At 40.9% G+C, this 12,531-nt stretch overlaps 2 protein-coding genes across 2 annotated transcripts in view; both read left to right on the forward strand.

The window, feature by feature from the left end:
- Positions 1–7,855, forward strand: part of LOC115365588 (single-stranded DNA-binding protein 2) — a 62,570-nt gene extending 54,715 nt beyond the window's left edge. Inside the window, exons 6-17 of the mRNA XM_030060672.1 lie at positions 1,273–1,332; positions 1,469–1,535; positions 2,403–2,473; positions 2,881–2,948; positions 3,815–3,863; positions 3,951–3,986; positions 4,078–4,132; positions 4,269–4,339; positions 4,726–4,804; positions 5,038–5,066; positions 5,161–5,259; positions 5,586–7,855. Coding sequence (XP_029916532.1) covers positions 1,273–1,332; positions 1,469–1,535; positions 2,403–2,473; positions 2,881–2,948; positions 3,815–3,863; positions 3,951–3,986; positions 4,078–4,132; positions 4,269–4,339; positions 4,726–4,804; positions 5,038–5,066; positions 5,161–5,259; positions 5,586–5,615 — 714 coding nt within the window. The 3' untranslated portion in view covers positions 5,616–7,855. The remainder of the gene's footprint in view (positions 1–1,272; positions 1,333–1,468; positions 1,536–2,402; positions 2,474–2,880; positions 2,949–3,814; positions 3,864–3,950; positions 3,987–4,077; positions 4,133–4,268; positions 4,340–4,725; positions 4,805–5,037; positions 5,067–5,160; positions 5,260–5,585) is intronic.
- A 1,419-nt stretch (positions 7,856–9,274) lies between these two features.
- Positions 9,275–11,638, forward strand: LOC115365373 (uncharacterized). The gene is made up of 6 exons (XM_030060344.1): positions 9,275–9,761; positions 9,995–10,137; positions 10,289–10,353; positions 10,458–10,592; positions 11,034–11,132; positions 11,239–11,638. Exons 1-6 carry the CDS (start codon positions 9,651–9,653, stop codon positions 11,286–11,288), a joined length of 603 nt encoding a protein of 200 aa, XP_029916204.1. The 5' UTR covers positions 9,275–9,650; the 3' UTR covers positions 11,289–11,638.
- Positions 11,639–12,531: the final 893 nt, after the last annotated feature.

Here is a 12,531-nt window from a genome sequence, read left to right on the forward strand (position 1 = left end):
TCTGCAGAGCTGAATTTTGTAATTAACTGTGTTGTGTTGGGAAAAAATGGAGGAGTACACAGTCAGTGAACATGCAGTCAAAATAACCTCTGTAAATTATGTTCATTTACCCAGATCACATTTCATCTCTATCTGTCTATGCACCTATCTCTCTATTTAATTGTTTGTTCATTCATTCACCCACTCACTCAATCTCAGTCTCCTTTATTCATTAATTTGCAATGACCTGTTCATAAGTTAATATGGTTTTGAAATATAATGCTTAAATAGACCTTAAGTATTATTGCTGTTTTTCCTCTGATGATGAATCTAGTAATACAGCTGGAAGATGAGAGGAGGGGTATTTAAAGGCAAGAGCTGCTTTGTTTAAACCAGTTTGCCGTTGCCCTCTAGTGGCAGGACACAGTACTGCTTCTGTGTGTCTGCAGGCTGAAAACCATAACTTGAGCAGACATAGCAACAGTATTGCTACTGTGTGTGGTGAGGACAAGTGAAAGCCCACTCACAGCAGCAGAGCTGCTTTTCACTACACACTGTCAGGCTCCAAACTGTTAACACATACGGTGACATCATGATTAACAAACCTCATCCTTCATCACACATCTCTTTTCCCATAAATCCAGTGAAAGTGCGGTCAGCTTCCCCGCTCTGCTGTCATGGAACTTCTGTTTCATTGTTCATGCCACCCATTTTCCTCTTGTTAAAGGAAAACGAGACACAAAATAAGAGAGTGTTTTTCTTGTTTAAAGTGAAAAAATAGTCACACCTATTCCAATTAATGAAAAATATTGCTTTTTCAAGTAAAAAAAAAAATCAAGTGTCTACTTGGAAACGCATGACTTTCTTTAGAAAAAAGTCACCTATAATGCAGGAATAGAGTTCCCATAGTGCTTCATATGTAGACCACTTTTTTGTTTGTTTGTTTGTTTTTGTTTTCTGCCTATTCAGGTATTTGAATGAAATTAATGTACTACCTGACATGGCAAACCAAAACAAACATTCCAGAACAGTACATTTCTTCAGCATGTTTGCACAGCTTTTCTTTGCGATATTTTGTTATTGAAAAAAAGTGTCTAGGCATTGCATTTGTTTTTTAAATATATTTTCTTTGAAAGCTAAAATGTAGCCTTGGTAGCTGAGGCTGGGACAGATGACAAGAATTATCTCGAGGCTGTGTGCACCGCACCTGTGAGTGTTTGTTGTGTATGTGATGGACAATTTGTATTCTAAGCCTCAGTGTTTCATTCCACATGTTTATGCTTGTTTTGTCAGCCGTTCATGTCACCTCGATACCCTGGAGGACCCAGACCTCCCCTCAGATTACCCAATCAGGTAAGACCACACTGCCACCTGCAGGCAGCTCAGTGAAGTGCACAGAGTAGAAATGACCGAGAGTGTGTAACAATAATGTGGCTGATAAAAAAGAGGAAGATAATGGTGCAGATAATGGATCATCTCAACTTTATAGGGACTTGGAGGAGTTCCTGGCAGCCAGCCTATGTTACCCAGCGGGATGGACCCCACAAGACAACAAGGTATGCACACACACACACGCTCAGCGTAGTACATACAGTCAGCATCCACTTTATTACAGGATTCAAATAAAAAATGTGAGATTTAAACAGCTTTGACCATAGTATGATTGCTGGTCAAGCATAGCAGAAATGTGACCACCTGAGATTTTGGCACACCATAAAATCAAACTTTAACTAAGAATTGTACAGTTACCAGAAAACATCCCCTCGGTGAAAATGCTTCATTGATGTGAGTGGTCAGTGGAGAATGTGATTCCCAAGCTAACAGGCAGGCTGCAAATAATGAAATAATCAAAGCAGTTCCCTTTCTGCTGGCTAAGAACAAGAAGATAAGGCTGCTGTGGGCATGTAAAAAACCAACCATGGACAACTGAGGAGTGGAAAAACAGTGTCTGCTCTGATGAAGCCTGGTTTCTGATACTCCATGCTGATGGCAGCTTCATTCATGTAAGCGTGAATCCATAGATCCATACTGCCTAGTGTCAATGGGACAGGCTGGCGATGAGGATTTAATGCTGTGAGGAAGGATTTCTTGGAATCTCTGAGGCCACTTAGCACCAGTGGAGCGTCGTTTGAATACCAGAGCAAACCTTAAACGGTCCTTCAATGCTACAATTTTCTCTTTTCAAGATGAAAAAAAAAATGCACTATCATCTCAAGATGGTTCCAGACACATGACAGTGATATTAGTCTACTCCAGGAGTCTGTACAGCCCAAGATCCCTGCGGGATATCATGGCACCTTGTTCAGTACATTCCTTGAAGAATTCAGGATGTTTATAGCCATGTGGATGCTGAGTGTGCACTGTTCTGGGGAAAAAAAAAAAGCGATGATTGGCAGTAATTGGACTGGCTTTCTGTTTTTCAGGCCATCCAAATATGGGGGGCCCCATGCAGCGAATGACTCCACCCAGAGGCATGGTTCCTCTGGGGCCCCAGGTATGTGATTATCTATTCTTGAGAACAGCGTATGATAGCGCAAGTTATTGTGCATTTGTCTTGTCAGTGTCAGTGTTCATTAGCAGGCTTGTGTGTGTGTGTGTGTGTGTGTGTGTGTGTGTGTTTGCCTGACTGGAGATGTTGGATCTTGCAGGTGTAACAGGATGTTTTGCCATTCTGTAGCTGTGTTTTTTGTTTGTAAGAGTGGCCTTTTGAGAGAGAGATACTGTCTTGTCTGAGGAGATGCGTTTCATCATCTGTGTTTTTACTTGTCATTTTTGTGTCTTATTTATTTATTTGTGTGTATCTATATTTATTTATTTAGTGCCGTTTGTGTACATTGTGTGTACTGCAGTTGCTGATTTTTTCATTGTTTGTCTGTTTTATCTATGTTTTTTTTATTTCAGAACTATGGGGGTGGGATGAGACCACCTCTGAATGCTCTGGTCGGTCCTGGGATGCCTGGCATGAACATGTGAGTGTTACCGACTAACACACACGGATGCACACACACACACACACACGTACATTCTTTGATTATATTATATTGACTTCTATTAATCTTTTACATACCTCTACAGCCTTTCCCTAATCGTAGCCATAACCAACACATGCCTAACCCAAACCCTTACCCTAACCTTAACCTTAACCTAATTCTAACCATTAAGTTTAGAATTAGAATAACCTTAACCAATAAGCCAGAATTTGCCTTTGTACTTGTGAGGACCAAAATGTCCTCATTTCTTAAACATGTCCCATCTCTGCTGGTTAAAGTGCATTCTGGTCCTGCCTATGTAGAATTTACAAGTACACACATACACACACACACACACACAGACAGGCATACAGAGTAAAGAGGCATTTAGGGCCAGTTGAGCAGTTTAGTAAAAAGAGCCTGTTTTTCTTTCTCTTTCTTTTGCTCTTTCAGTCTTTTGTATTCTCTGTAACTTCTAAAATGTAAATCAACTCCCCACATTTCTCTCACCCCAAAAGTTCTGAAGGACAACATTAAACCGACTGTCCTTAATCACTCACTTCAGTAGATGCAGTCAGCCACTTCCCTTATGCAGCTTTTAATTACTGCCGTGCTGTATGTTCTTGGCTCTCCGAGGTCTGGAAGGGGAGCTGAGAGCTGGCCTGCCTCTGTTTTGTCTCCTCTTTGTGTTCGTTCTCCTCTCGTTGTCCCTGTCACCTCTCTCTGGCAGTGGAATGCCTTGTTGATGCCAACTTTGCTGTAATGAATTGAATGGAAATGAAACAAAGAAGCTCACCAAAAGACGGAAAACTAAAGTTTCTGTGTGTGTGTGTGTGTGTGTGTGTGTGTGTGTGTGTGTTTTGCAGGGGACCGGGTGGAGGCAGACCCTGGCCAAATCCTCCCAACACCAATTCTGTAAGTACCTATAGAAGACACTGAACTCACTAGTAACAGCTTATCATCCTTCTTTCTTTCATCATTTCTTTCACTATTTTCTTGTAGATCCCCTACTCGTCTGCATCCCCGGGAAGTTATGTGGTATGTATCTTTGAGTTGACTGTTTCTATTTGCATGCTGTCCAGACTGCAGTTTATGAGTTTGTCTCACAATGGCACAACATTAATTTCAGGGACCTCCAGGGGGAGGAGGGCCACCTGGTACTCCAATAATGCCCAGTCCAGCAGGCAAGTCATGTTTGTGTGTCAGAATCCCTTTGTGCATGTATATATTACATGTTTGTTCTCATGTTGTGTAGGTTTTGCATGACTGTAATCAATGTTGTACCAGCAATTTAAGATAAAGCTCTGTTTGTCATGTCAGATTCAACCAACTCCGGCGACAACATGTACACGATGATCAACACAGTCCCTCCAGGTGCAAACCGGCCAAATGTGAGACAGCGTTACCTTTTTCCTCTGTGTGGATTGCTGTATCTGAGTGCATTTGAGTGCGCCTGTGTGTGGGTGTATTAGCTTTGTGCATGCTTTGCAATAGGATTAGTGAAATCTTAACACAAACACAACCCCTCAGTTCTAAGTGCTGTACACATTGACGCAAGCAAGGTTTTAGCTTCTCATTTTAAAAAAAAAAACTGTCAGGAAAGAGAAGTCGTTTGTTAGCTGTGCATTTTGCTGATTACAAAATTCACATGAAAGTGAATAACTCTGTTTTTAATGAGTTTTCATTCCAGACCTCTAGGTAATAAACAGTACAAAATATGAAAAGGTGTCTGGACTTTGTTTTTCACTCTGTACTGCTATGTGTGTTTTCTCCTCAGTTCCCTATGGGTCCAGGTGGTGATGGTCCATTGGGTGGAATGGCTGGAATGGAGCCCCATCACATGAATGGATCATTAGGTACAGTAAAAAAAAAAAAAAAAAAAATAGCCTGTATGGGTTGCAGGGCCTACGTCAGCTTTAATGGCCCTGTAACCTAAACACTGCATAGAGAGTGCAGGCATTGCTTGCAAGGACTGGACATGATACAAGGAAAAGGGCAGATCCAAAGTTGAAATTCAATTAACTTTATGCAAGTGCATGCAGCACTCAATATTTGCATCTTATTTTTTTTTTTTTACACCTTCCCACAGGGTCTGGTGATATAGACAGTCTCCCTAAGGTAAGAGAAGACGTTTATCTAAACCCTTGTTTGTAATTTCACTGGATATCAGAGTACTGTAGTTTTTCTGTATGTTGTGTGTTGCTGTGTCCAGAACTCTCCTGGTAACTTAAGTATGACCAACCAGCCGGGGACTCCCAGAGAGGACGGAGAGATGGGAGGAAACTTCCTTAACCCTTTTCAGAACGAGAGCGTAAGTGTGTTTGTTGCTTAGCATCTGTGGTTTGTAACTGTTCATCTTCACAGGGTTGTCGTTGTCACCAGCGCCCGGTATACAATCGAAATTTTGGTTTGAGCAATATGCCAGTGGCTTTGAATGTTTTTCCTTACATACAAGAAATAACCTGTGTTTAATATAGTGAATGTGACATGTGAGGTGAAACATCTCTAAAAATATATTGTTATTCAGCTTCACTAGACACTCATGTCATTACGCCATGGAACGTTATGTGCTGCAAACACAAACACGCACTTTAATTTACGTCTCCCCCTCTTTCTCTGTTTTCTTTCTCTCTGCAGTATTCTCCAAACATGACGATGAGTGTGTGAAGGCTCTGAAAGCTGGTTGCTCAGTCATTCAGTCAGCTGGTTCGGTGAAAAGCAAAGAGACAGGATGTGATGTCATCTAGGCCAGTGACTCTTCCTCTGCCAGCTGCCCAGACAGGACAGTTGCCCCGGGCCCCTTCCTCCTCCTCCTTCTCTTCCTCCTCTTCCTCCTCCCCTTCCTGGTTTCCGTCTGCGTCTCCTCTCTCCTGTTTCCTCTGCTGTTCTAAGTGGTGACTCTTCTTCTACATCCATCAGTTCTTCCTCTGCATCTATGAGACTGTACAAAGGAACCAAATTTAAACACCCAGGAGGAAAACTTTCTGTATATTTGCATACCGTGCGTAAGTGACTGTGCACACACACTCCAGTCACAGGCACGTGATCCTGTGTTTTCCACCATATCATGGAGGTCACTCCCAAATCTGCCCTGAGCAAAGAAGAGGCCAGTACCATATTTGTCCTAAATTTAAATTCTTGCGGATTTAAGGAGATATAGACTGTTTTTGATTGATCTGACTGGACAACATCACATGGGACATTACAACCATACATTTCTTTTATATATAATTTTCTTTTACAATTTTTCTTGGACAGGAAATTACTCCGTCCTTGAATGGATGCAGATGCCACCTAAAACAAGAGATCGCAATTACTGAGACTTTGACAGGTGTTTGTCACGTATTTTTAAAGGGTATGCTAGTCTGGAATTGATTCTTTCAGACCACCACTGACTTTTGGTTTTGTTTTTATATTATGAGTCAAAGAATCAGCTGTCCTGCCATCTAACCTTGACCCACACCCCCTCCCATCCCACACCCCACCTCAAAAAGTGAGATCCCTCACTCTGCCACAGCTGTATCACAACATGTTTGCAAGGCATGATGATGAAAAAAAAGGAAGTGCAGATCAGAGTTTGCTTTCTGTTTTGGCATTAATCACAAAGTCATGAAAGTGTTGAAAGCAAGCTGAAAGTCGTGTCTCCATCCTGACTGAGAAATCACTCTGTAATTAATAGTTTATGAGCAAAAGCGCTTTGTTCAAGGTCTGTACCAGATCAGTCACTATGCTAACAGTAATTTGTCTGAAGACAGCATTAAGGATGCACTGTCAGATTAGGCTGAAGAAGAAGACACTCTAAAAGGTTAACACCCGCTAGTACAGACTGAGCATTTTTTTGTTCTAACAACAAAGTGTTTCTTTATCAGAAAAGCTTTGTCGCAATCCCACTGTGAGACTCCCCAATATCAATAATGTAATAAGACACCATCTACAAGTTTCTAGATTGTGCTTTCTATTAGCCACGCAACACAAAAACATAGGAGAATGAAAGATTTTTTTCAGCCATGTTCTGCAGTAGGGGACATTGAAATCTGTTTTCATTCAGTTTGATGGTTTTGTTTGCTGTGTTTGTATGGACTCTCTTATCTCTAGTTCTTGAAACCTCAATCAAAAATGATGTGATGAGTTTCGCCCTAGAACCACTGTTGCAAAATTAATGCAGACATAAAAGTGAACAACTAATAAAAATAAAAAGACAGGGAGTAGTTGCACAGGCCACATGCTCTGGGTATAAAATGTAAAAGTCAGAGAGAGAGAGAGAGAAAGAGAGAAAGAGAAAGCAATCAAGACCGATGATCAGAATGGAAGGTATTCAGTAAATGATAATGTTATACAGCCACTTTGGTCAATTGCTCTTAATTTATTATTGCCATCCGGATAAACTGTGATCTCAGTATGATTTGGAAGGTTAGTTGGTACAAAGAGGTAAAAAAGTCTTGTTTTTAATCAATGTTTTAAACCTTTTTCACTGCCCAAGATGTATTATTATGTATAGAAGGACAACATGCCTGTGAACATTTCTCCTTTCCCCTCCCTTACAGCAAAGTGTACAGCTCTCAAATGTAGCTCCTCTGTCTTGTATGTGTATTTGATATTATTATTTAAAAAGAAAACTGGAGAGAGGAATAACAAAAAGGGAGGGATGGACCAGTGATGCACCGTCACAACCCGAACAGAGGTATTTTGTTTGTTTTCGTGTTAGTTTGAAGCCATAAGTGGGAATACAAGAAGATGCATTTGTAAATTGGATCACATTTCCCGTTTTTGTTGCAGTATGTGGGACTCCATTTGTGACGTGTTCATTTTCTCTTTTTTTATTCTTATCTTGTATTATGTTTTTGTAAATACACTGAGAAGTACTACATGGGTTTTGAATATGCTGGTATAAAGCTTCTCTTCCCTTAGCTCCCGTCTCAGCTCCTCTCATTTGTGAAGACTGTGTGCATGAGCAGGAGTGCAGTCGTCCGTGGGTGTATTGGAGTGTGTGTGCGCACGCGAGGCAGGAATGGAGCCGCAAAAACACTCTTAACTCTTCCACGGTTGTTCTCTAGCAGAGGGGTTGGAGACCAAGCCACCGAGTCATCTTAACTCAGGTGAGCTAAGATGACTCGGCTAATTCATTAATGCACAAGCAGACACTGACTTCAGTGATTTGTAGGGTACTCATGCTGTCTTTGTCTTGTACTGAAGGTACATTTACTCAAATAATGTAGGTTACTAAAGTACAATTCTGAGGTACTGGCACTTGTATATTTCCAGTTTGTTAGACTATATTTTCACTTAATTACATTTCAGGGAGAAATGTAGTTTTTACTCCACTATATTTATTAGACATCTGTTTTCTCCAGTTACTTTGCAGAATAAGGTTTTACATGCAAAATATATGAAAAGCTCATGAACTTTGATGAAATGTTAGAGTTAAAATTACCAACCTGCCTAACTAATATTATATGGAGTAGATAGACCTGGCACTATCTGGACCACCTACAACTTACTTCTTATAACAATATTTCTTATAGATTACTGCCTCAATGATTTAACACGCAGATGGGGCATTTTTCAGAATGAGTACTGCTAATACTTATACACTCTTACTTCAGTAAAATTTGGATTAATGTAATATTCTTCCATTATGGTATTCCTATTTCTGCTGGGTCTCTTAAATGTTTATACACTGGCTGTAGTTAAATTCATTACCTTATGAAAGGTAAAAATGTGCTTCTCTGTGCTAAGTCTTCTCAAAGTCATTTTTGGTAACTAACCAGCCAGGATTTAAAGTACCATGGCTGTCAGCCACTTTGCTAGAGGACTGAAAAACATCTTATTTACTGATCCTTGACATCAGGGCAGGCAGCCACGCTGGAGACCTCACAGCAACAGCAGATGATAAGAAACACGCAGCTTGTCTTAAATGAATCACTCTTTCTTCGTCTTTCTCTCTGTTTCTGTCTCTGTTTCTTCTCTCCTGTCCTCACTCTCTATCACCTCAAACACAAGCGTACATAGAGACCAGGACAGAGAGATGGAGGAAGGCAAGCTGAAAGAGTGGGAGTGCGATCAGGCAAACACCCACAGAAGGAATTATTCATACAGCCCAGCAGAAGATAGTGGGAGAGGATTTGAGTGAGCCTGCATGGCACTGACAGAATCTTAAGGAATTTCCTCTGTATTTTCTCTCATATTATGTTTTTACTTTTTACAAAACTTTGCACCTGCCACCTTTCTTATACAGATACACAGGCAACACCCATTTACTGATTTAAGTGTCTTACTTAAGTATAGGAAATATGTATCGCCATCTGCTACACAGCAAAATGCCATGCAGTGCAGCAACACTGTCTGTATTGCTGCTTTGCATACATGCTCTTGTATGTAAATACAGTACTCATGTTCTGAATGCACTGATCTCTGGAGGGATGCATTTGAAGCATTTATCACAACCTCCCTCCACCCACCCACCGATTACTAGATTAATAGTCACTAATAACCATTAACATGAACATGCCAAAGTGCTTACACCCCCACCTCCCCATCTCTCTCTCATTTGCAAGGCAAATGCACACCAGTACCACTCCCCTTCATTTTTGAGCTTTATGTAACCTCCCCTCTTGTAGTCTTCACATCCAGCCTCTCAGCATTAGGAGTTCTTCTGCTCTTGCTGTGGTGGCCATCCAGTTTGCAGCCTCTGGCTCCCTAAGCATGGCTGTTCAGCTTGTGTTAGCTCTGCTGGCTCTCTTCAGCCTGAGTGCTGCATCTGAGCCTGACTGTGAAGAGCTCGTCAAACCTCTGTCACTCGAGGACCGGAGCCCGGTAAGTCACCGTCTAGATTCAGTGTAAAGGAGGTTCGTTTTTTTCTTTGTTTTAAACGTACCCTAACTTGCTTTAATTTGATTTTATATAAATATTCCTCAGACAGTAATATTGTTGGTACATGGAGAAATCAGTTTCATGATCCCTGTCCATCGAGCCAACAATTTAGTTTTCAATTAAGTCCAAATTTCCATGAAATTATTTGAGTTTTAATTTTGAACATCTGTGTCTAGATTTATGGGAAATGGATTTTTCTTGCTGGGACCTCAGACAATGAAGACTTCCTGAAGCACCTTAAAACTGTCAATAACTCCTGGATTGAATTGTCACCCTCATCTGACAGCAATGTAGTGAATCTGCGCTGGGGAGACAAAATGTAAGACAACTGCTGATAGAAAATGTATTTTCGGATAAAGAACACAATCAAATGTGAAGCCACCACCATAACTACAAAAAAATGGTATTAGGATACTAGTGAGATTAACTCTAATTTTCAAAATGCTTCTTATTTCACCTATCTTTACCAGAGATGGAAAATGCATTCATGGGGAGACCAATTCCACTTTTTCAGGAAACACCACTAAGGTGACTTGTAAGTAAAATGTGCTTAGTATGCACCATAACTCCCAGTTATGTGCAGTAATCAAAGTGCACAACTGTACATTTTAACTAAACACCTGTTTGTGTGTCTGATAGTCAACTTTAACATGTCCACGAGTGACCATGTTGGGAAGTACCTGCAGACTTGCCGTGACTGCATCCTGTGGACCGACAACTCTGAGATGGTGACAAACGGGGAAGCAAAGAAAGGCCGAAACCTCTACTTCTTCAGTAAGTTGAACTGTAACTCTGAGAACTGTCTTACCAGGCCTCTCAGTGCTCTGTTTGTACAAAGATGTGGAAAAAAAACAGCAATTCTGAATTTTTCATTTGATTATTTTTGGCCACATGAAACAAGTTTCAACTGTTAGATTAACCAAAGAATAAAGGTTGGCTTATGATTGTTAGAAATCACTGAGCTGGAACCAAAAATCACCAAGGCATACTGGTGATAATAAAGATCCCTTTGTGATTTTTGGTTTCAGCTGATTACTAACAATCACAAGCACGTCTCTCTTGTTTATTGAGATGGCCATCAAACCAAAGAGCACCCTTTTTGAGACCAAGAAGTGAAGCAACGCTCCTCAGCCAAATCTTTGGCGTAGTCTTTTCTATGGGTGTAGGTTTGGATTAGTTGATTGATACTGTCTGCTCTCCCTCCCTGCCCTGCAGCAAAGACTGGGAAAGTGGAGGAATCTCAGATGGAGGACTTCAAGAAACAGGCGGCCTGTCTCAAATTTCTCTCCGAGTTCCACTTTGGAGAAATAACAGGTAAGACACGAATGTCTCCTTTAACTTCAGCGTTACTTACAAAAGTACTCTCTGTACATGTGATTTATTGATGCGCTTTCAACTTGGATTCCTCCCTGTGTTTCAGAGCTGTGCCCTGATGAGAAGGAGGCTGCCTCACCAGCAAACGAAGACTAACAATAGAAAGAACACATTTTAAAGGAAGTGCTGTCATCTGTTCCCCGCACCGATACTGAGACCTCTCCACATCCCGAAGTTATTCCACCAGTCATATTTGCATGCCAGTGTGCTCTCTTAGATGTGCTTAGTTAAGTCCCAGTGGCACTCACATGTATCACAGATGTCTTGTTAGATGTAAGGAGACCATCCTCTTTACTCTGCAGGTTGGTTTGTTTGACACAGTTGAGATTGTATTTAAGATTGCTCCTGCCTTGAATAGACAAAGAGCTGCTTGGCCTACTGAAGTTATTCCTTGTCAGATTTGCCATTTAGATGTGCTTTTGTTGTATTAAAGAGAATTCAAGAGACCATGTGATTTCTTGGATTGATCGGGAAGCCGACGTACTTGCAGTACATGAAAAGGGGAAGAGGCAAGAAGCGCATTGAGTCTATTAAATGTTATGGATACCACCTGAATGCCTTAATGTATGTTTGTTTGATAAAACTAAAGCTTTGCATAAAAATAGTACGGACACTTCTTTTTTGGGGGTACATGCACCATTTGCATACAAAGTTCCCAGACTGGTGGCCTGTTTCACATTTGCATTTTAGGCATTTAGCTGATAATCTCTGATCACAATCAGCCTCTGGTTTCTGCAAAACACTGGGCAGTCAAACCTGGAGTCATATAAAGGAAGTTGAGAAAACTTTGTTATGGCAACTGAAAGTGAGGATGTGGAGTCTGTGTGTGGGGATTAGGCAAGGGAAGCCATCACCATGAATTACCTGATCTAAACAGGGAACTGAGGATTGACTGAATGAATGGCGGCTGTGTTGTTGCGGCATATTTGTCTTTACCCTGCTACAAGGCCTTTCATGCTGTCTAGTAGTGGGAGGGCCCTTGTGAAAGATGGAGAGCAACTGTTGTACTAAACTATGAGAAAACTCTGACGGTAAAGAGTCCTTTCACAACCTGTTTATACAGCTGGATTTCCCTGGAAGAGGAAAATGAATGTGGCTCTGTTTGCCAGCATTTGATAGAGGTGCAAGTTCCTGTCACCTCGGTTTACGACACACAAATTTTCATGCATAATAACCCATCTCACATGCTCAAAGGGCCTAATCACCACAGCTATCCAAAAACAGTTATTGTGAAATTAACTTTTAAGTAGGTAGCACCCCGTCTCTCAATACAGAGTGCGAATCTTAAAAACATAATAAAAAAAAAACCATTTACATAATAGAGTGTTACATAACAGAG

Source organism: Myripristis murdjan, chromosome 9 (genome assembly GCF_902150065.1).
Source record: "Myripristis murdjan chromosome 9, fMyrMur1.1, whole genome shotgun sequence".
NCBI lineage: Eukaryota > Metazoa > Chordata > Actinopteri > Holocentriformes > Holocentridae > Myripristis > Myripristis murdjan.

Coding starts and splice junctions, on each gene's coding strand:
- LOC115365373 (XM_030060344.1), top strand. CDS start 9,651: ATGGCTGTTCAGCTTGTGTTAGCTCTGCTGGCTCTCTTCAGCCTGAGT. Junction 10,138..10,288: donor CTGCGCTGGGGAGACAAAAT/GTAAGACAACTG, acceptor TATCTTTACCAG/AGATGGAAAATGCATTCATG. Junction 10,354..10,457: donor AAACACCACTAAGGTGACTT/GTAAGTAAAATG, acceptor TGTGTCTGATAG/TCAACTTTAACATGTCCACG.